This window comes from Triticum dicoccoides, chromosome 3B (genome assembly GCF_002162155.2).
Source record: "Triticum dicoccoides isolate Atlit2015 ecotype Zavitan chromosome 3B, WEW_v2.0, whole genome shotgun sequence".
Lineage (NCBI taxonomy): Eukaryota > Viridiplantae > Streptophyta > Magnoliopsida > Poales > Poaceae > Triticum > Triticum dicoccoides.
Window position 1 is genome coordinate 223,581,663 of NC_041385.1, and position 23,483 is coordinate 223,605,145.

Genomic DNA, 23,483 nt, shown 5'->3' on the forward strand with positions numbered 1-23,483 from the left:
GGTCCTCAGCTTCTGTGGCCTCCTTCCGCGATAGGTCGCGCGCCGTGGCGGCCACCCCAAGGGCCTTCTGGGCTTCCTCCGCAGAATCCCAGGCCGCGCGAACAGACGCACCAGCCTTGAGCCAACCAGAGATCAGCCCCAGGCGTCCCTGCGCCGAACGATGATCCGGGCCCTGAAGCTCACCCTGGAGGAGGTCCAGCGCCACCCTTGCCTCCTCCAGGGCCCCGGAGGTACCAGGAGCGCCATAACTCGGCCACGCGCTTGGCACATGAGGAGACGCGCTTGGCACCAAGGCAGAAGAAACCTCAGCCTCAGGAAGGACCGGGGGCTCCGGAGGCTAGACGACCTCAGTAGCCACGGCGGGGCTGGGCTTCGGAGGGGTCAGGCCTACCGAGGGCACCGGCACTTCCTGAGGACGGGCATCCACGTCCTCCGGAGATGGTGTCACCTCTGGGGCTGCGGGGGCAGCGGCACTCTCCTTCACCAGGGTCGCGGTGGCCGCTTTAGCGCCTGTGGCCACGGCAACCTCCGAGCCCTCTTTCTGCTTCTTTGACGGCTGCTGCCTAACGACAGGAGAAGACGCTCAATACCACTTCAAGAACCAACAAGCAAGGTTAAGGGAGGGACTTACTGGTCGACGAAGGCATAGCTCCCCTTCATGCTCAGCAGCGGGCGCTGGGGTGGAGCAGCTGGTTCCGAGCTCTTGGGAGCAGGAGAACTTGCGGTTGGCGCCACCCAGGACGGTGTCGGTGAAGGCGGGCTGCCGCCCGGAGGGATCAGCACGGTCCTGCTCTTCTTCGTGGGCGCCCGCTTGGGCTGCTTTGAAGAGGCAACCCCAGACCTCGTGGTGACTCCAGAAGGGCACGGCACCTCCACCACCGAGGGTTCGTCATCATCATTATCGTCAGGAAGGTCGCGCAGGAGCTCCCTTTGCTGCAGGGCAGAGGATTCTTCCACAACCTCGTCCTCAGTGGCCTCGGAGGAATGATCATCGGAGGACAAGTGCACCTGAGCAGTAGACGGCGGAGAAGACCCCAGCCGCACGAACCCAAGCTCATCGAAGACAGGCATGGCCGTGACAACCTCCTCGGTGTCATCACGACAGATCTGGTGAGTTCTTCCACTGCGGGGAGAACGGGATCTGGAGCAAGACGAAGAAGGAGCAATGAAAGCCTGGCGGCAGGCGGCACCCCTTTTGTCAGACGGAAGCAGTTGCCGAGGCAGCATGGGGAAATGGAGCCGCCCGCGTCCAATCAATCGCCACGCGTCATCAAGGCCGCAGGCGGTTAGGGCCCGCGGCGCTCCGCACTTGCCATTTGGCTTCGCGTGGAAGCCAAGTCCGGGCGTGCCTTGGGCTCGGGGGCTACTGTCGGCGTCCTGGATTTGGGGGTATCCAGTCCTACCTGCCTGCGGCCCACCACGTGGCTCCGACGGCCTGGTGCGGCCCAGCTTCAACACCAACGCCACAAGACCCTCGGGAGGCAGGCAACGCCAAGACCCTCGAAGGAATCGGCCTCCTCAGGAGGGTTCCTGAGGGGCGGAGAGTTCTATGCACGTTACCTCATGAGGCTCAGCTGACGTGAGCCATGACGACCAAGGCCAGGTGGGCGCAGAGCACAGGTTTCCTCTTCGGTGCAAAGGAAGCAAGCCACAGGTGCGGAGTCCCGAGGAATCAGCCAAAGGTTTCCATTCTGGTGCAACAAGACCAAGACGGCCAGGACGGCAGGACGGAGGTCATCGACGAGCCCACTGCAGCGTCACGACGAGAGGCTTTTCGCAGGCAAAGACTACTTTTGTCAGGATAGACTATACTACTTGTCCCCTTTCAAATTCCGTCGTTGTGGGATCCCTTCCCGCTCATATTTGGGAAGAGGACCAAGGCCACTATATATAGGACTAGCCACCACCATAGTGGGAGGATCGGATCCATTCTCACCCGACCACCACACCAGCTCAAGAACACCTCACCTCCTGAGGCTTGTTCATCCACTGTATTTGTTCATCCATAGCCCTTCGAGGCAATCCACCACACCACACTGGATTAGGGTATTACACCACGACGGTGGCTCGAACCAATATAAATCTCTGTGTCTTTGTGTCTCTTTGAGCTTGACGCGCTAGGCTTAAGAGGATCGCGAGTAGGCAGGCTGGTTAGGTTGAGATCTCCGCACGCACTCCAGAGTTCGAACCTCTCAAGGGTTGCCGGATCCCTAAATCGGACACGCGCACCCGGCTTCTGTCTCTACTTGCATGACGCGACCGCAGGCACGGAAGGGGAGATCGCAGGCACGGGAGGCGCGGTACAACGCGGCGTCGTCGATGGCAGCGACGATGCCCGTGCCTCCGTGCTCCCCGCCGGCTCGCCACTCCCCATCGAGCTCGCCTGGAGCGGCGAGTTTTTGTACCACGCACCAGCTTGGGGTGGCAACTGGCTCCGTCAGGCTAGGCGAGAGAGGTGGAGCAGCGAGCTGCCTCGCTCGTATCCGGCGGGCTCGGCGGGCCACCCAGCCGGCTTGTATGCCGGAGAACTGCTCTTCGGAAGCCATCACGGTGAAGGAAGAGATGAGGGAGCGGTGGAGGGGTGCGATTTTTGACCGGCGTCTCGCTTGTTTAAATAGAAGGCGGACGAAAGGAGCTCGGCCGGCATTGCGTTTAATACCGGCCTGCTCATGAACGAAGGTGTGGCCAAAATAAGCTTACGGGCTTTCATGCGGGTTTAAGATCTCATATGCGATTGCCTACTTTTTTCTGCCAACGTTTTGATGTCATATGCGAGTGCACATATACGCTCAATAACCGCTTCCCATGCAACCTTGCCGAGAGGTGAGTTGCCGAGAAAAGATTACAGTGCACCCACCGATCGCTTCAACCGCATGATTTCAAAGATAGTGTGTCTATAGATATTTTCTGCGTGATAACAATACCGGTAACTTTGTATATAGAAATTTAGAAATTTTTGTAAGGGCCCATATCCTAACTTCGCTTCGCTCCGCTTCAGCCTAAACCTACCGAAGACAGGTCTCGCTTCGGTCGTTCATCAGAAGTTAGCCTTATCTCTATACTTGAATTTGAATCACGACATAACACTTCATCATCTCCGCGAGCTGCTTGCCGAGCTGGATCACAAGCTGCCACGCGGCTTCTACTCCCCATGCCTCTCGAGGCAGCCCAGCAGCTCTAGGAAACCAAATCTCTACTACTACCACCACCATTGACAAGGATAACTACGACCGAAGTCATACTCATTTTCTTCTCTTTGGCCGACAACCAGATTTACAAAAGAGATTTACTCCATCAATTAGCCAGATTGCCAAAGCTACACAAGACACGCCCAAGTTTTCCTTTTCGGTTCAACACGCCAAACCATGTTCTTCTTAAACTGTACTGTATTCTACTCATATACTACAGAGAACATGCTTTGATTTAAGCACGATCGCGGCAGGCAACGACATGCTTGCTTTGTGTACGTATGCACAGATGCATGGATGAAAGTTTGGAGCTCCATCAGTGGCAGATGGGGCACATCATCAAGCCGTTCTCGTTGCACTTGCCGCACCTCTCGACCACGCCGCCGGTGCCACCGACCACCACCTTGCAGCCGCCGCCGCACTCCAGGCACGGCACGAACCGCGCCCCGCCGCACCCCTCGCAGCCGCGGCCGTCCTTGGCCGCGCACGCCTCCCCGCGCGCCCTGGCCCAACGCAGCATCTCCGCCAGCTTCCCGCTCTCCACCAGCTCCGCGCACGCCTCCGCGCCGCCCAGGTACCGCCCCATCACGAACAGCCTCGGCGGCGGCGAGACGCCGGCGCCCTGCTCCTCGTCGGCCGCCAGCAGCTCCCGGAGCTCGCGCAGGTACTCCCCGTGCAGCGCCACGTCGCGCTCGTCCACGGTCAGGCCCGCCGCCTCCGCGCACGTCTCCACCGCCGCACGCGCGCGCTCGCAGTCCTCGAACGTGCGCCGCACGCCGCGGAGCGTCGTCGTGTACAGCACCACCCCGCCGCCGCTCGCGCCCGGGGGGCGTCGCTCGGGATACCCCTCAAACGGGTCCCTCCGGCGCCACTTGGGCGCGGCGGCGGTCCCGTCCGCGTTCTTGGCCTCGCGGTCCCGCAGCAGGAAGGGGTTTTCTTTCACGACGCGCCGCCCTGTGAGCTCCGGCGGCGCGGGCTTCCTCGTGTCAGAATCCGATGCGCCACGCGCGTACGGCGTCGGCGGTGGCGGGGCCTTCTTGGCAGCCTCTCCCGTGCCGGCAACAGACGGCGTCTGGGACGTCTGCTCCTTCTGCGTTGGCGGCGGCGCCGCCGGCTGGGCCTGTGCCTCAGCTGGCTGCTTCTTCTTCTTCTTTTTCTTCTTGGGGGCAGGCTTGGGGTCCGTCGTTTGCTTGGAGTCGAGCGTAGGCTTGATGTCTTCAAGGGCCTTGCTCACCTCGGACCACGACGCCGGCGCGAGCTCGTAGCCGTCGAGCTTGTCGAGGATAGGGAGCGCCACGCCGGCGGTGGGCTTCTTGGCGTCCTGCTCTTCCTCCTCCTCCTCCTCCTCTTCATCGTCGTCTTCGTATTCGTCATCACTCTGGTCTGGCTCGACGTCGCCGTTGGCGGCGGCGGCGTTCTGCTTGGCGATGAGCCACGGCTCCTCGACGGCGCTGATGTCGAAGAGGGAGACGCTGGTGGCGGGAGGACGGTAGGCAACCTCGGCCACCGCCACTTCCTTGGAGCCCGAGCAACCCATGGTGCGCCTGGTGCCTTGGAGCTAGGTGAGGTGAGACTTGGGTGGCGAGCTCCAGGTACGGCTTTTGTGGCTGTGGAGGGAAGGAGAGTTTGGAGGAGAGGATGCGATGGAAGCTGTGGAGGGAGTGGGCTGCTTGGGTGGTGATAAGATGGTGTGCACGGATGGACTCGCGGCCCGGTTAACATCAGAGCTGCTCCCAAATTTCTTCCCGCCGCTCTGCGCCATGGAATTGCATTTCCTGTTTCCTTGTCTCTTTGTCTTCGAGAAACCAGTGGCCGAGCTTTAAACCTATACTGGTATACTAGTACACCAAGGTACTGTAGACTCTACATCTCAGTCGACTGGAAAATTCGGAATTTTTTTTTTGTTGATGATTACTTCTCCTATCAGGAAAATTGCGCGGTTCGTACCGGCAGATCTCCTGCCGTCCATTGCGTTTTAAAGATTGGTGCAACACTATATTATAGTATAAAAAACAAAGCATTCTGTTCTACTCCCTCCGTTCCCAAATAATTGTCTTTCTAGTCATCTCAAATGGACTACAACATACGGATGTATGTAGACATGTTTTAGAGTGTAGATTCACTCATTTTGCTCCGTATGTAGTCACTTGTTGAAATCTATAGAAATACAATTATTTAGGAACGGAGGATGTATGTAGACATGTTTTAGAGTGTAGATTCACTCATTTTGCTCCGTATGTAGTCACTTGTTGAAATCTATAGAAATACAATTATTTAGGAACGGAGGTACATACGGAGCAAAATGAGTGTAGATTCCGTTCCTAAATAATTGTATTTCTATAGATTTCAACAAGTGACTACATACGGAGCAAAAATGAGTGAATCTACACTCTAAAACATGTCTACATACATCCGTATGTTGTAGTCCATTTGAGATGGCTAGAAAGACAATTATTTAGGAACGGATGGAGTAGAAAATACATGGCTATACAACATGCAAAGGATACGCATGCATGTGCTATCCATTCCCTCTTTCTCTCTCTCTCTCTCTCAAACTAATGCATACATTTATTTCACCTTTGCTAACTTAAAATCATTCATATCTCTTAAACCAAACTTTCGATTTCAAAAAAAATTATATATTTGAAATCATGTCGCAAAAATCTTTAAAACAAAACCTTATGAATAAAATGATTTCAGTCAGTTTCACAAATTCACATTTCAGTTTTGTGTTGATTTTCACATTTAGAACTTACATTTCACTTTTCACCGGCTTGTTTCAGATAAATCACATCTATTTCAATTGTACATTTGAAAATGATCGGTTTCACAAGTTGACATTTCAGTTCATATAATCGGTTTCACAAGTTGACACTCTTGAAATAAATTGTTGGACATTTCAAAATAATCAGTTTCACAAATTAACATTTTAGTTTCATATTGTTTTCACTTTCAGAACATGAATTTCACTTTCCACGGGCTTGTTTCACAAAAAGCACATACATTTCAATTGCACATGTTTGAAATAACATGTTTCACTCTTCTGAAATAAATTGTTACACATTTGGAAATAATCAGTTTCACAAGTTAACTTTTTGGTTTCATACTATTTTTCACTTTCAAAACATAAATTTCACTTTCCATTGACTTGTTTCATAAAGATACATATATTTCAATTGCACATTTTAAAGATGATGTTTCACTTTTTTGAAATAAATTGTTACACATTTCAAAAAAATGTTATGAAATAACTTATTTTACTCTTTTGAAATAAAAATGTTACATACTTCCAAATAATTAGTTTCACAAGGTGTCATTTGAGTTTAATAGGTTTATGTGGAAAGTGTTATTTTCACATATTTCTAGTGAAATAGGTTTGTTTCAGATTTTTATAGTGAAATGTGTTTTCACATATGAAATGTGAAACGTCGAAAATTAAATGTGTTTGAAATGTAACCAAAATTGGTCTAGTTTTAAAGTTCTTGACGCCAGGAGTCCAAATATATATAAAAAAAATTCAAAAACGAGTCTATAGTTTAAAAGATATGGTTGATTCAAATTCTCTAAGAGGAAATAAAGTCTATGGATTTGTGCCGCAGGTAGAGTGAGAGGAGAAACTTGCATGCGTACCGTCCTTGACAAAAGGTGTACTTTGGGGTCCATTATGTTGCCATTGATTTGACTAAAAATAAAAATACAAGAAATATACCAGTGTTATACATTTAGGTGGGCCATACATTTTTACGAATCTCAGAACAAGTGGATGACCTAGATCTACCGGCACATCACGGAACCGCACAATATGACTTTGCGATTACTTCTCACCTAACCAAAATCCACATGGTTATCCTGATTAAAAAAGTCCACATGGTTAAACACATTGTATAGATTGGGTTTTTATTTTGCGGGGCATAACTTTATTTTTTATGCAACTACATTTTTAACCAGCTAACTTGATGTGCTAGTTACCGCCAAAAGAAACTTGATGCAATGATTCAGAGTCTGCATGTTTGTTTTGAATATAGTGGAACCTTTGGTCAGTTTTTTCATGGAAGGGTGCAAATCTATTTTAAAAATTCACGTTCAACATAATAAAATTACATTAAAGTTCATGGACCACCAGACAACCACTGCTGGTATAACAACAAGGTATCGATGCACTGTTGCCGTGCTTCCCTACCGGATGTCCGAAGCCGACCTAACATTGTCGATGAGAGCCAGGAAGTCTTCATGCATTAGTCATATCCTTAGTTTTCCTCCTCCCCAAGAAGCGACTCCCATGCGACTAGGTTTTCCCTCCTCCCATCAGTGTCGGTGTCGGTCCACCTCACCTCTGATGGTCTTTGGGTCGTGGAGGTGGAGAGGACGCCGGCCCCTCTTTGGCGAGAGGGGCCATGCTCTCGTTCTTGTTTGGTTGATCGTCCCGGTTGGGGTTATGTGGCGGCGGCGATGTCCCCTATTAGGGGTAATATCTCTATGTCCACTCCTCACCCTGGTGGTGCATTCTAGCGGCGTTGTAGGGCGTGTGATGGTGTGTCTCCATTGTCTCGTGGGATACGGTCGATGCTGGTATTCGATGGATCTATTTCGAACCAATCTTCGTTTGTCTTTGGTTATGTGTCTACATATTTGATCCTTCCGATCCAAATTTTCTTGATTGATGACAATTGTTATTCTAGTGCACTAGTCCTGTCGGGCCTTAGTACGACCACTTCCTTACTAAAACAAGGTTTGCCCAGTTCAGTGCTTGTAGTCATCACTTCTTGGGATGACAGTAATCTACGGTGGAGCACCGTCGAATTTGTCCATGAATGAACTCAAGAAGGATCAAAACCCAAAAGACCAGCTCGAAGGTGAGACACTACCTTTCATCTGAACGCCACTGCAAGAAAAACCTAACTTAAACTCTAGCCATAGTGAAGGAACTGGGATTCCTCCTCTCCGCAGAAGCGAACAAGCAGAGGGGAGAAGAGCTGGGAGTGTGCGTTCGGTCTTTTCGGTTTGATTCGGTTCGGTTTATATAGTTTTTGGTTCGTACGGTTTTATACTTCAGTTTGTACGGTTTCATATAAAAACACGGTTCGGTTTCAGTAATAACCATTTAAATTCGGTTCGGTTTCGGTAATAACCATATTAACCAAAGTTGACGCGATTTTTTTAAGAACACGTAACTTTTTGTCATATTCAAAATTTAGTTCACAGATAATCAAAGATTGAAGTATATTTCATTGTTGTACATTTGTTTCCTACGCGCAACTTCCTTGAAAGTTCAGAGTAGGAAATAACTTGATGAAGTACATACGTGAGAGTGATAGGCAACAGTCCCATGTAACGAACTTAGTTATCCAATGATGACGAAGTGATTTTGCCGTCTTATTTATGCTTTAAAAGTTTTTTTGAGGGAAATTTATGCTTTAAAAGTTCAATACCTCCTGGATTGGCAACTTCCTATAAGCACATGGTGACTTTATGCGGAATTGGTATAATGGTATCTGCATATTAAGTATATAATTTTTTTTCCTTCAAACTATAAATCAGCAAACTCAGTTGGCCTGCTTGGCTAGTGGGCTTCAGCGCACCGCGCCTTCTAGCGAGCGGCCAAGAGTGCACTTCACGTCAGTTCGGTGGACTATCGAGAATCCGGTTTACTACGTTCCCTCTAGCTAGGGTTTACTCTCCTCTTGCCGCCATTGGTGACGTTGAGAATCTACCTTTTCCTTCCACCCGATCGGAGTTAGGTTTCGCGGCCAGGTCTCTCATACTGGTTACGGGCTGGACTGTCGGAGCGGTTAGGGTTTTTGGGTGCTGCCAAGGGCACAGGAGATCGATCTGTATGGCGACTGGCGGGAGTTCGTCGGGATCAGGCAACAAAGGAAAAGGCAACTTGGAGGATCTGATGAAGGAATTGGCCCTGAAGGAAGACGACCTCGATGACGTGATCTTCAAGGATGAAGATGAGCCGGCGGAGGAGGCTCTCCGCTGGATGATTTTGGCCCGAGTCCATATGGATAAGGGCTTCAGCTCGTACTGGTTCTTCCGGAACATGAAGACTGCATGGGATCTAGCTAGGCCAGTCAAGATCAAAACCCTCGAGGAGAATCTATTTCAGATGCAATTCGATTGTTTGGGCAATTGGGAGCGGGTCACGCAAGGAGGGCCATGGCACTTCAGGGGGAATCCCGTGGTTATTACTCCGTATGATGGATACTCAAAGCCTTCCTCAATTGAGCTCTTCACGATTGAGATATGGGCGCGGATCATCGAGCTTCCTATAGCTTTTCATGGCAAAGTCAAGGCATTGGCCTCGAAGATCGGCGAGTTTGTGGACTCAGAACCGTCTTCGTTTGATTTCGAGGGGAACTTCTATCGAGTCAGAGTCCGGCTGGATGTTCGGCAGCCATTGAAGAAAGCAATATCTCTGGTTCGAGGAGGAGAACGACAGATCTTTGCTGTCAAGTATGAGCGCTTGCCGGATTGGTGTCAGGTGTGCGGCATGATGGGACACGAGTTTAAAGAGCACGGGGACGGGGTTCATCCTCCTTCTGCCTTGGTTTTTAAAAACCACCGTGCGCCGGCGACTACAGCTTGGGGGACCCGCCGCAGGACCAGGAATCAGAGAGCCAGGAACGATGATCGTCAATCTACAGCTGAAACTGAACATGATGAGGAGAATATGCAGGAACATGATGTGGATATGGACGTGACTGAAGCCAACTGTAAACGATCTTCTGAACAAGTTACTGGCTCACCGAAAGCTAATACGGCTGCAGGTTTGGAGCTTTCCCTAGTTCCTAAAACCAGCGGGGAGACGGTGCCTCTCAGCCCCCCACCGAAACAGGAACCAAAGAGGTCAAAGATGTCAGTCCATAGTGAGAAGGCAGGCACGGGTGGCGTGAAGAAAACCCCTACTAGAGGGAAAAACTCGGACGTGAGAATGGCGGCCTCCCCGGTGGAGGACCGCCGGACGCAATGAGTCTGCTCTGCTGGAATTGCCGGGGGATTGGCAGCGACCCGACAATTCAAGAACTGCGTGAATTCGCAAATAAGTTTGCCCCTAGAGTACTTTGTATAGTTGAGACCCGGCTCAGTGGGGACAGAGTTGAAAATTTAAAAAGTACTTTAGGTTTTGATAGTTCTTTTGCTGTGGATGCCTCTGGTAGAAGCGGAGGTTTAGCTATGTTTTGGAATAATGAAATAAACATTGAGATTTTGGGCTACTCGAAGTATCATATTGATGGTAGAGTAACTGGCATGGGTGACCAACCGTGGAGGCTTTCTTCTTTCTACGGAGAAGTATAGACACATCTTCGTCACCACACTTGGGATACTATGAAAAATTTGTCTACACTCCAAGATTTGCCGTGGGTGTATATTGGAGATTTCAATGAGGTCCTAAAGCATGATGAGCATGATGGCATTGGCTCGAGGAGTCAGGCGCAAATCCAGGGCTTTAGAGATGCAGTGGATGTTTGTGGTTTGGTCGATCTGGGCTTCAAAGGTACAAGATGGACATATGAGAAGAAAGTAACCAGCGGCTCATATACCCGTGTCAGGTTGGATAGAGCCTTGGGCTCGGTCAATTGGTGCGGACTGTTTCCCTCAGCGGCCGTGGAACATGTTACGGCGGCTACTTCAGATCACTCGGCGGTTCTTCTACACTTAGCACAACCAGGTGGCGGAGGAAAGAAACCAAAACAGTTTCGTTATGAGGTTATGTGGGATACTCATCCGGACCTCAAAACAGCAGTTCAGGCAGGGTGGGAGCTCAACAGCCACAACCCGCGGGTGTGCGAAGTGCGTGCGAACCTGGAGGCGTTGGCCCAAAACTTGGGCGCCTGGTCCAAATCCACGTTTGGCAGTGTTAAGGGCGAGATACGTACTCTGAAGAAGGAGTTGGATCGCCTGCGCAATGATGCAGCGCGGAAGGGCCCGTCGCATGCGGAAGTAAAGATAAACGATCGTCTGATAGAGCTTTACCTGCGGGAAGAGTTGATGTGGCGGCAACGATCCCGGGTGGAGTGGCTATCGGCGGGAGACCGGAACTCACACTTCTTTCATATGCGAGCCTCGATGCGGAGAAGAAAGAATCTGATAAAGGCACTGGAACGGCCATGTGGACAAGTTACTAGTGACCAGACGGAGATGCAGCAAATGGCATTGGAGTTTTATAAAAACTTATATAGCTCGGAGGGGGTTCAAGGGGTGGATGAGGTTCTATAGCATATACCGGTGAAAGTTACCGCGGCTATGAACGAAACCTTGCTGGCCCCTTACGAAGCTAAGGAGGTCAAGACCGCGCTATTCCAAATGTTCCCAACAAAAGCTCCAGGGCCTGACGGTTTTCCTGCTCACTTTTTCCAGAAGCACTGGGATGTATGTCGACATGCGGTAACAAACGCAGTGTTAGCTATTGTGAAGGGGGAGGAAAGTCCGGCTGTTGTGAATGATACATTGCTAGTATTAATCCCAAAGGTACCTAACCCAATGTTGCTATCTCAATTCCGCCCAATAAGCCTATGTAATGTTTTTTATAAGATAGCCTCGAAGGTGTTGGCAAACCGTCTGAAAATGATTCTACCGGAGATTATATCAGCTGGGCAGTCGGCATTCGTTCCTGGAAGGTTGATTACTGACAACATAATCTCAGCGTACGAGTGTTTGCACTTTATGAAACGAAAGAGGTCAAAGAACAATGTTTATGCTGCACTAAAACTTGACATGATGAAGGCTTATGACCGAGTGGAGTGGTCTTATTTGAAGTCGATCATGGAGAAACTGGGTTTTGCTACACCTTGGGTGACTGTCGTGATGAATATGGTGAGCTCAGTATCCTTTTCTGTTCTGTTTAATGGTGTGAAATCAGAAGAATTTCAACCTACGAGAGGTATTCGATAGGGAGATCCAATCTCTCCTTACCTTTTCTTGTTAGCAGCAGAGGGCCTTTCGTGCCTATTAAACTCTCAAAATGAATCATCCCAGCTCAGCGGCATTAAGGTGGCACCGTCGGCACCGGCGGTGAATCATCTTTTATTCGCGGATGATAGCCTGCTGTTTTTCAGGGCAAGTGTTGATAGAGCGGAGGAAGTTTCAAACCTATTGAATACTTACTGCATGGCATCGGGACAGAGAATAAATAAGGAAAAATCATCTATCTTTTTCAGTAAGGGCTGCCGAGAGATAGTGCGTGATGCTGTCAAGGGTTTTCTGCAAGTCCACAATGAGTCTTTGAATGACAGGTATTTGGGCATGTCAACTGATGTGGGCCACTCAAAGAAGGGTACGTTTAAGTATTTGAGTGACAGGGTGTGGGACAAGGTGAAGGGATGGATGAGCAATTGCCTATCAGCTGGGGGCAAGGATGTTCTTATCAAATCAGTAGCACAAGCCATCCCGGTTTTTTCGATGTCATGCTTTAAGCTCCCAAGGGGACTATGTGATCACATCAAGTCTATTATCAGGAAATTCTGGTGGGGATGTAAGCAATGTGAGCGCAAGCCGGCATGGGTTTCTTGGGATGTCATGACCCGGCCAAAGCATTTGGGGGGTCTTGGATTCAGGGACCTTGAGATTTTTAATTTGGCTCTGCTTGCAAGACAAGCATGGAGGCTTCTTCAGGAACCAACAAGCCTAAGTGCTAGAATCCTTAAAGCTATGTACTACCCAGACAGGTCTATCCTTGATGCGGAGTTAGGGACGCGACCATCACAGATTTGGCGAGCTATTTTGGAGGGAAGGGATTTACTATAGCAAGGCATTATAAGGCGGATTGGCAATGGACAAACGACAGATATTTGGGCTCATAATTGGATACCGAAGGAGATGACACCACGCCCGATCACGTCGCTAGTGGCAAACCCTCCAAGGTACGTGTCAGAGCTATTGATCCCGGTGACTGCATCATGGAATGAGGACTTGATACGCAGTGTTTTCCTGCCAATTGACGCCAATGCCATATTGAAGATTCCTGTATGTACACGCAATGTATCACACTTCTGGGCGTGGCACCCGGAGAAGAAGGGCAACTTCACTGTTAGTTCGGCATACAAATTTCTTCAGAAAACGAAGCTGCAGAGGGAGGAGTGGCTTGAAGGAAGGAGTGGGTCCTCCAATGGCGAACAAGAAGAACGGTCATGGAGCTCAGGAAGTTACAGGTACCATCGAAGGTAAGGATTTTTCTTTGGAGGCTCGCTCATCACTCGCTACCAACGACGGACACTTTGCATAGAAGGAACATGGCGGTTCAGGCCACATGACCGCTATGTGGCTGCGTGGATTCATGGAGGCATGCGCTAGTGTCATGCACGATGTCACGCTGCGTTTGGGCTCTATCGGATGAGGTTCTTGTCTCCTAAATGTCTGAAAATTTGGAAGCCAACGCGAGGATTTGGTTATTCCAACTGAACGAATCTCTGGACCATGCAAGCTTCACGCGACTGGTAATTACACTATGGTCTATCTGGTATGCAAGGAGGAAGGCTATATATGAATCAATTTTCCAGAGTCCACAACAAACCACATCCTTTGTGAATAATTATATACAAGAGCTGGGCCAGATACATGCGAAGAAGGAGCATGAAATAACGCAAAGGGGGCGGTGGTGCAGCAGAAGAGGTGGCTTCCACCTCCGACTGGCATGGTAAAGTTGAATGTAGATGGAGCAGTGGCCAAGTCTCGGCGCGGAGGAGCTGCTGCAGCAATTTGCCGAGATCAGGACGGCCATTATCTGGGTTCATCGGCGGTTGTTTATCATGGAGTTACCGATCCGATGATGCTTGAGACTTATGCTTGCAGAGAAGCGTTGGCTTTGGCGGAAGATCTTGCGACAATGAACATATGTGTGGCATCGGATTGCCAAGAAGTGGTCAATGATATTAACAGAGGGAAAGGAGGCCCCAACGCTGCTCTTATACATGAAATAATGCTTCGATGTAATAGTTTTAATTCTTGCTTTTTTGTTCATGAGCGTAGGAACCATAATTATGAGGCTCATAATCTCGCCAAGTTTGCATGTACTCTAGGACTAGGTAGACATGTGTGGTTGGGCAACCCTCATGACCCAAACCTTGTACCTATGTCGCTTGTTTTTGAATGAATAAAGTTGGGCGAGAGTTCTCAAAAAAAAACGTCATTTCAGTTTTTCAGTTTCAACCCAAAGGTGTTCGGTTTTTAAACGAAAAATCCGAATGGCAAACGGTTTTGAGATATGGAAACCATAACTGAAACCGAAAACCATAATTTTGGTTCGTTTTTCTTTGGTTCGGTTCTTGGTTTTCAGTTTGGTTTTGCACACCCTGAAGAAGAGCCCATGGGCTGGCCGATGGGGCCAGATATGCCTGTGTGAGAGCGAGCAGAAGACGATTGACCACTATTGCATTGAATTTGTACATATGAGTCACAAAATAGAAGCTTCATACAATATGGGTTACAAAATAGAGCCGAAAGGGATTAGATCTGCCACCGCTTGTGTAAGCGAGAAGACAATAGACCACAGATGAAAAATTACATATGAGCCACAAAATAAAAGCTTCATACAATATGGGCTACAAAATAGAAGCATCCTGGTGCTAGAATATCGTACTAATTTTCTATGCCCATCGCCTGTCTGAATGTGCTTGTGCTCATGTATGCACTGGAAGCGAGGCTTCATGCTGCGTCTGCCTACATTGCTCGTATCTTGTGGAGTGATGTGCTTAACCCTCTAGGACAAGTACACAAACGAATGAGTAGCAGCCGTCCGATCCAGTAAATGAACGGCTCATAAACCAGGAATTCACAGCCGTACGGACGTTCTGACAGCGCTTCTGTGCAGCGTACTTCATAATTTCTTTTTTCGTCCAAACGTCCATTTCTTCACTACGTTTCTAAATATAAGCCCTTTTGGAGATTTCAATGCAAACTACTCCCTCTGTCCCATAGTATAAAAGCGTTTTTGACACTACATTTGGTACATACAAATATATATAGATGTATTGTAAAGTGTAGATTCACTCATTTTGCTCCGTATGTACCCCCTCCGTTCCAAAATAGATGACCCAACTTTGTACTAACTTTATAGGGAGTAGCTCATATTGGATCTAAAAAGTCCTATATTTAGAATCGGAGGTAGTATAAGAATACAGGAATACCTTCTAAAAAGAATAACAGGAATAGAACGATTTGCAACATTTTTTTTAAAGACGATGTGCAACGTTAATAGAGCTTGTTGTTTGTGGGCCACACTCGACTCACCCTGGTTGTTAGCTGTCCAAGTAGTCCAAGGGCAGTCACTTACGTTCAATGTATGTCTTCGCGCCACTTGATTGTTCCTGGTTGAAACGCGCTTGTCATTTTACCAGCTGGATGGAAAGTGGATCACCGGGAATTCAGGAGCGCTTGACATGGAAAAATGCGTCATTTTTTTATAGTTTCTTCTTCTTTTTTACGAGGCATTACATATTCAAATGTAAGATAACCGCTTCTAGGTACAGCTTATTGTTACAAGGTTGCAAGCACAAATATTTTGAGGTGTTGCATGTTCTGTCTTCAGAACCATCCGCATGAAAACATATATGGCATAAGCATATCAAAATGTCCTAAAACTCATTAGCAATTTAAGCATACAGATTATATTTCATTTATTTTGAAAAGCCGAACATATGTAAAAAAGAAATGTGGCTATGCCCTCATAAACATCTCAGCACATATATTAATTGACTGCAAATCCGGTAGCAGCAATGAATATTCCCAGGTTCATAACCCAAGGCAGCTGAATTCTTCTTGCAAAATTAGTGCATTGTAGGGGTTGTTGGTAGATTCCACAACCTAAGATGTTAAAAGAGTTCGGACCAATATCGTAAACCATACACCACCCGGTTTTGGGGGTTAAAAGCGCAAACCAACAAGATTCAGATTCGACCTTGTTTTCCTAGACTGGGGATGCAGGGACTAGTGGTCGCTAAGCAGGACACACAAGTACTAGACGAACACCCAGGTCGTGCATGGAGCACCACAAGAAAATCAGACTACTTTAGTGAATCACTATTAAAATCCTCCTAATTCTCCATCTTTACCAATATCAAACTAAACTAAGAGCCGACAGTCATAACTGTAGCCAATCCATCCATCCAAACCAAGGCATTCAGAATGATAATACATTAAGCCAATGGTGTACCATCCAACAGTATTTACTAGGTATTCTTATTCACTAAGGCTATTTATTTCCAATGGTAAAGCAGGTTAGTGGAACATCAACAAGCAATAGGCTGAGTATTTGAAACTCCAATTAATACAAAAATCCAAAAAAAAGGTTGGGAGCCTCGTTGATAAAAAATACATCTAGAGAAAACAAATCAATCAATCAGACAGAACTACAATATTCATACCTTCTAGGATGCAGCCCCCAATGCTAACATAGCAGCAAAAGATAACCAAGCAGAGATATAACCAACTGTCTGCCTATAAGGAACTACCCCAGTTGACAACTCACCAAAACTGCTGACCTTAAAACATAAGATTCATCAAGCAACCAAATGTCATTTTTGTATCATCATGGTAGCTAGTTATCAAAAGCAACACAAGCAAAGTAGGCGCGAAGCAAAGAATGAAAGAAACTACAACCAAAATATAATAAAAAATGGTCCTTCTCATATATTCAAAATACTATGGGGTGACTGGTTACCCCCAGAGAGTATTTGACTAATCTACAGTGCTCATAAGGCAAGAGATACTTATGGGGGTGATTGCTAACTTGAATCCCCAGGGGGGCACTGGCTAGGATACGCTTGTTCAACAAAAAAACATGCCAAGGGGTGAAATTATGGGTGATTATTTGGTTGGCTTCATGAATGATGCATATCAAAATGACCTAACTAAGGTCAACTCGAGTCTAGACGTGGGAGCAGGCTCATTTCCCCGTTCATGGGAGACGGCACCGATGCTTACTTTCTGCATCTGGCCTGGCTACCAGGTGCAAGCTGACCAACCAATTAAGGGGATTGAAAAACATGCTGCATGAGCTATGCAAGTGAATGGATGAGCCAGCCCACCAATCACCCTCTATGTCCCTCTTGTACAAATTTGCTTGGGAGTCCTAACGCACTAATGCAATACAGATTTGCCTTTATCACATTTGTGAAATTCAGGTTCAATTAATTCAATACCATGTTGGATTTACCAGCTAAAGCTATGAAAATAGGAAGAGGTTTTGTCACCGAACAGTTTACATAGGAAAATAAAATTCACCTAACTGTCCGAGTGTCCATAAGGTTTTAGATATAGTAGCAACAGAAGTTTGAAGCATTGGATGAGCCATTCAGTAAGTAGAAAATCATGTACAAAGATTCCAAAATAGCATGTACATGGCAATGGAAAAACATACAGCATTAAGGGAAGGTGACTCAAAAATATAAATAATACTATTTATTTAAAGCAAATGAGACCAATAATGTTTGTAATGCAGGTAACTATGTGAACTAGTAATATCCGTATGTCGCGATACATAACGAACTTCGCAGATATACATAAAAATGTATGTCCTCACAAATAATATAGAAAAATACAACATATAACCAGCAAGACATGCATTCCTAAGATTTAAATGATTGACTTGATCATATTAATCCAAGCAAGGTTTGCCATCATTAGAGCAGTGTTGTATGCAGTATGTTAGGGCAAAAAAATAATGCTACCAGCAACTACTCAACTGCCCTTTGGTCCAACAAGTGCAATATATCAAGCTGCTGCTGCTATAGCTTATGATGTCTACTGCAAATATGTCACTGCAAAGGCCTCTGGGATAGTTGTTCTACCTGAATTTGCTAAGAGTAATTAATACAGGACGCTAGGAAACGATTTGATATGTGTAGGTACTATTCCAGTATTTGGTACTAGGTATTAGGGTATTGGTCCAGCGAATAGTGGTCATGTCAGTCTTTAATAATGCAGATGTCAGACCAAAATTCATAACGATCACTAATAGGTTATTTCCCTTCATAGAAGTTCACAACATCGAATGATGGGGTTCTCATACAAAAAGGTTAGAAACTTTCCAACCCCAAGCTACGGCTTGCATAAAATGATAGATTCAGGCAGCTATAATGCTTTCCATATCTGGTGCCACAACTTTGGGAGATTATAAAAGGATCCTAGAGAAGTTCCACCACTGGAATTTTAGTCTTTGTTCAGCATAATTATCCATTCACGCATGCAACTCTGCAGACAGAGTGATGAAAAATTCAAACACACATAAGGTTACTAGCTTCATTGCCCAGCACGCAAACAGCATCACCTGGGCCTATGATCTCCCCAGAAGGATCAAAATATTAGAAGGGGATGCATCACCTTCAGAGATATGAAATCTCATGGGGCAGGTGGTTCACTTAGAACAAATGCTTGAACAAGACTTCGGGCTGCATGCATCTGATCCGGTGTGCCAGATATCATAACAGGCGTATCCATGGAATCAGCTAGCGGTTCATCGATTGTTATCTTAGCCCCTGAAAACTGCATATAGGATTAATTATGTCAATCATACACATTATAGTTAACCAGATATGCTACATGACACAAATTTCGGACACAAACCTCGCGAATCATATTCAAACAACCTCCATCATGCCCACATAGAGCAGGTATAACTAATCTTGGAACCATGATATTTCCAGTTATGATTGGCCTAGATGAATGAACAGGACTGCAATTAAATTTTATCAGTAAATACATGATGTTTTCTGATGTTGCTAATCAAAAGGGAAGAAAATTTAAGACACGAGACAAGAAACAAACCCAGAAAATCCACCCATTCCTCTGTGCGCCATTCCAGGAATGCCAGATATTGACATCGGATCACCAACATCCTGCATGCCCTACAAAGTTGAGAGTAGGATCACGATGGTATAGGGCTATAAGCAAAAACATTATGATCTTATGGTGCATTAAAGCCATTTGCCTAATTAATAATCTACAATCCAATGCAGCATGTGATATATATTTGATCACTATTGATTTTGTTAATCAGATGGCGACTACAATTATGGTGCCATGACTCATAGATTAATTCACAACAAATTAGGCAGCCTCGCATCAAAACTCATGCATGCCCATCTTATGCAATGCCACACTAACTGGTGACCAAATTTGGTCCCCAGCCAAACTAATCATTATAAGCAGAATTAAAATGTTTCCAAAGAAAGAGGACCTTTGCTTAGGATGTCCAACATAATTTTGTCAACTGACAAACCAAAAGAACTGAACGCTGTAAACTCCTGTTCCTCTTACAGCATGCTCAAGAAAATATTGGAAGAGAACAAATCGGTCGTACCTTTGTGGTCCAAGGAGCAGACATCTCATCCAATGGTCGTCCCATGAAATCTTTATGAAACTGAGATGCATTAGGATAAATCCTAGGAGATGTAGATTCATGGCTTCCCGGAAATGCACCAAACTGAGGATCCAGCAAACCAAAAGGTGGCTGCATACTGGGACCCATTGAAGCCATTCTGTCCCGGAAAAGATTGTTACGTAGCCTAGCAGTTATCTGCATCAGAGCTTCCTGAATAGCCTCAGAATCCCCGGTTATCTAAAAGATTAGAAATTCTGCAGTTAATTAACCTGGAAAAGAAACTAAAAGTGTCGTACAAAAATATCCAGTATGGTAAAGCCAAGATGTAAAATAACAGATGAAGTTGACATTCGTCAAGGCAAAGATCTTAATGCATTGTTTGTAATAGTGATAAATAGGATCTGTTCAATCCAACAAAAGCAGACCTGAACAACTTCATCAATTTCTTGTACACCCCGTGGGATCTTGTCTTTGCTCAACACTATTATATGAGCTTTTGACAGCTTCCTCATTTCAGCTATGATACTGCCACCTTTGCCAAGGAGGCAGCCAACTTGGTTAGGTGAAACGATCAGCCTAGATATTGCAGGACCCTCCTTGTTAGAGGTGGGTGGCGTAATTTTACGCTGCACATGCAGAATTGCATTCTGTGCTGGGGAAATGCCATCACCTGGATGCTACAGAGCACAAAGAAAGAAATAAAACATTAGAAAGACTACTTTCCAGGTAGAGGATAACTGCCATTCAGAATGGAGTGCTAACAAAAAATACTAAAATGTCATAGCAAACTCCAATGCTATGATTTGCTATTAACAATGAATAACAATGAATGCCGCGTGTGTCAAAATAAGAAACAAACAGTTGAAAAACTCAAGGCAGAGTATGAGGAAAGAAGTACAAAACACCAGAAATGTACCCCAAAATTCTTGCGCCATACAACCTTCTAATGCATTTACAATGTCCACTAACAATTTACCAGATTATGTACTCGCTCCGTTCCATAATATAAGACGCTTTTGCAAGCTAACAGAGCTTGCAAAAACGTCTTACATTATGAGACAGAGGGAGTACAATATTACCATTAGTTATGACAGGCTCCCTGGCAACCACATTTCTGGTTGCTGCCTGTACTCTCAAGAAATTGTACTGTATACAAGTGTGCCATGCTACCAAATGGCAGCCTTGAGGACAAAGCATGAAAAAATATATGAAAATTGCCAGTAACACATTCAAAGAATCCAATTATCTAGAAACACTGGAGAATGAAAAAAAACAAAGAAAAACATTAACTATTCATTTTAATCCTTAAATGCCTTCACTGCCAAGAAACATGGGCTAAAGGGGTAATGAATAGTTACTGGGTTTATTTAATGAAACTGCGCTATCAAGAGAAAAGTAAGGTTGTTACCGCAGGTCCAGAGATAATTATGATGTGATCATCTGACTTTGGAATAGTCTCGAGAATTTTTATTTCACAACCTGTATCTTTCTGAATAGTCTTGATACTGTTTCCACCCTTCCCTATAATACTTCCAACCTTGTCACTTGAACATAATAGCCTGAAGGTGAGAGGTTCTGGAGGAACTGAAGCGTTGCCATGCATGAGAGCATCAGGAAAAGCAGAAAAGGGAGGAATGTTTGAGCGTTGGTCAGGAAAAGTTGAGAAAGGTGCAACATTTGGCCTATGGTCAATGGTATCAAAAGGTCCCCTGGCATGGGATGGCCCTTGAAAAGGGAGATGAAAGTTAGGTGGCATTCCTGGAGGAAGACCATCTGAGGGATTGAAGGTGCGTGACGATGAACCAGAAGGATGAACAACAGGAACTACATCACTTTCCCTAGGGGGGTGAGTAAAGAGCACTTGAGCCACTGCATTCAGACCTTTCCTGACTGAGTCAAGCTCTCCATTAATCTGCAAAAATGATATATCAAGAAATGCCAGAAAAATAATCTTCCAAAAGCAAAATCTTGGACATACTACAAAAGATAATTGCAAGGAACAAGAAAACTAAATTCAGCACTGGAAAAATCTACCTGACAAAGTTCATCTTTGAGTAAAGCACATAAAGGGAGATTCTCCTTTGAAACTCGGATTTCACAGCCACTATCAGCGGACATTTGCTTAATCACACTACCTCGAATTCCCAAAAGCGAACCTACTTGGCTATCTAGCACCAACAATCTGAAAGAAACAGGAGTTTTCTGGCCTGATGCATCTCCAGTTCCATTTTCACTTTCAGTTATAAAAATCCTATCAAAGACATGCAAAACGGCGTTCATTGCTGATGGTATTACCCTCTCTGGCTCCAACTTTGTAGTTTTCGCAACAGAGGAATCATCATTTTCTTCCTTGCTGTCATCTCTCTCTGCATCATCTTGTTCTTCCTTGCCGTGGGCATTATCTGAATCATCTTTTTCTTCCTTACTGTGGTCTTTCTCCTTCTCATGCTCGCCATCAGCAGAAACAGCAGTACCACCATCATTCTCTTTACCTTGCTCGTGGCTAGCTTCTTTGTCCTTGTCAGCTGTAGTTATGACAATAACTCTCTCATCGCAACCAGGGACTGCTTCATCAACCCGGATTTTCACTCCGTTTTCTTGCCTTATCTTTGCAATGATGCTACCACCTTTACCAATGACATTCCCACATTTCTCAGTAGGGCAGAGAATGCGGATAAGAGGAACTCCAGGCTGTATTGTCAGCTGAGGCTGCTGCGAAGGAGCATGTTTTGTCTTTTGCCACTTGGCCCGACCATTGTGTTCTGAATACTTCTTCTGGAATGGTCTCTTGGAAGGGTAGGCATGCGAAGCCATGTCGTATCCTGCCTGACAGGCAAGCAGAGAGCACCAAGGAAAATAAGAAATTAGCTACTGTGCCAATAACCGACGAATAAATACGACCATTATCTAGTACCAAAATATCATATCAGCTGCCCAATTGTCACAACAAGATGATAATTGAATGAACTTACAGATTTATAGCACTCAAGTAACCAGAAAAAAAACAGCATCGCATGACAAATACGGTTACATGTGCAACAAATGGCAGGACATGGCACATCCATATCCACAGCAACAGATCAAACGTGCTACTTCTGATGCCAGGATTTCTAAGAGGAAACCACAGTAGTGCTTGCTACCAATACATAACAGGCCCTAGTTCCTAGACCTGCATCCAGGGACGGACCTAGTGAAGTCCATGGGGCTTCGGTTGGAAAAATAAACTGCTGTCGGTGCTCCGCCAAGTAGCAAACAGAGAGCAGGCAAAAGAATAAAGTTCCCGGGCAATATAAGCAGGTTAGGGTTCGTTGCCAACAGAAGAAATCAATAGAGGTGCGGATGGATCTCCGCTCCACGGCGATACTGTAAAGCGGAGGAGGTGGGGAGCAGTACTACGAGAGAAGAATACCTTCGAGGTTCCCGTGCTTCGGCGGAAGAAGGGCTGGAGCAGCGGGGGTCTTTGGCGGAGAGGGTTTCGGCGACGCCGTCGGGAGGGGAGGGCGAAGAGGAAGCTCTGCTTCTGGACCCTTTTTTCAGATCCCTTTTACTGGGCCTCGGCAGAAGCTCGTAACTTCAAGGTCTGAGAGGGTGCTTGGATACAAGGGACTATTTTTAGTCTGGTCTCTTTTAGAGGCTAAAGTTCCAAGCACCCCTGACTAAAGAGAGGCTAGGACTAGTCTTGAGGCTAAAATCTTTTAGTCATGGGAAACCTACTAAAATATGTATTAGCTCTCTCTCTCCTCATTTAATTTCTCTCCTTAGTTCTGGATTGGAGGGTTTGGAGGATAATAAATGCTCAACAACTAGATTTTAGTCTCTTTAGTACTTGGATCCAAGCATGGGTGAGACTAGCAAGTTTTAGTCCCACTACTTTTAGTCATGAGACTAAAACGTATCCAAGCATGCTCTGAGTGGGCCGAAACGTTCACTTCATACCGGCCCTCTCCAATTCCTCGAGCTAGGAGCATCTTCAATAG

At 46.3% G+C, this 23,483-nt stretch overlaps 2 protein-coding genes across 15 annotated transcripts; both read right to left on the reverse strand.

Annotated features, from left to right (window-relative positions):
• Positions 1 to 3,211: 3,211 nt before the first annotated feature.
• LOC119275608 (FK506-binding protein 15-like) lies at positions 3,212 to 4,888 on the reverse strand. The gene has a single exon (XM_037556478.1). It carries the CDS (start codon positions 4,723 to 4,725, stop codon positions 3,505 to 3,507), a length of 1,221 nt encoding a protein of 406 aa, XP_037412375.1. The 5' UTR covers positions 4,726 to 4,888; the 3' UTR covers positions 3,212 to 3,504.
• Positions 4,889 to 14,540: 9,652 nt separating this feature from the next.
• Positions 14,541 to 23,082, reverse strand: LOC119275609 (KH domain-containing protein HEN4-like). 14 transcript variants are annotated; one of them, XR_005135806.1, is made up of 11 exons: positions 22,916 to 23,080; positions 21,541 to 22,332; positions 20,915 to 21,418; positions 19,932 to 20,183; positions 19,486 to 19,743; positions 18,951 to 19,030; positions 18,750 to 18,858; positions 18,507 to 18,668; positions 16,550 to 16,666; positions 15,417 to 15,493; positions 14,541 to 14,886 (listed from the first exon to the last, which is right to left on the reverse strand). XR_005135806.1 is itself a non-coding variant. In XM_037556482.1 (9 exons), exons 2-8 carry the CDS (start codon positions 22,318 to 22,320, stop codon positions 18,525 to 18,527), a joined length of 2,127 nt encoding a protein of 708 aa, XP_037412379.1. In that variant the 5' UTR covers positions 22,321 to 22,332; positions 22,916 to 23,080; the 3' UTR covers positions 14,541 to 16,658; positions 18,507 to 18,524. The 14 variants fall into 14 exon arrangements, 8 of the variants coding, with proteins under 8 accessions (XP_037412379.1, XP_037412378.1, XP_037412381.1 ...); XR_005135804.1 differs by having other exon boundaries at positions 14,541 to 15,493; positions 16,550 to 16,658; XR_005135802.1 differs by having other exon boundaries at positions 14,541 to 15,523; positions 16,550 to 16,658.
• Positions 23,083 to 23,483: the final 401 nt, after the last annotated feature.

What these genes read in the sequence shown, in the direction of transcription:
- LOC119275609 (XM_037556482.1), bottom strand. Translation starts at nt 22,320, where the DNA reads ATGGCTTCGCATGCCTACCCTTCCAAGAGACCATTCCAGAAGAAGTAT. An exon ending in TCAAAGATGAACTTTGTCAG is followed by an intron (nt 21,419 to 21,540) that starts GTAGATTTTTCC and finishes TCATTTTTGCAG; the next exon opens with ATTAATGGAGAGCTTGACTC. An exon ending in GTTTGAATATGATTCGCGAG is followed by an intron (nt 18,669 to 18,749) that starts GTTTGTGTCCGA and finishes TCCTATATGCAG; the next exon opens with TTTTCAGGGGCTAAGATAAC.
- LOC119275608 (XM_037556478.1), bottom strand. Translation starts at nt 4,725, where the DNA reads ATGGGTTGCTCGGGCTCCAAGGAAGTGGCGGTGGCCGAGGTTGCCTAC.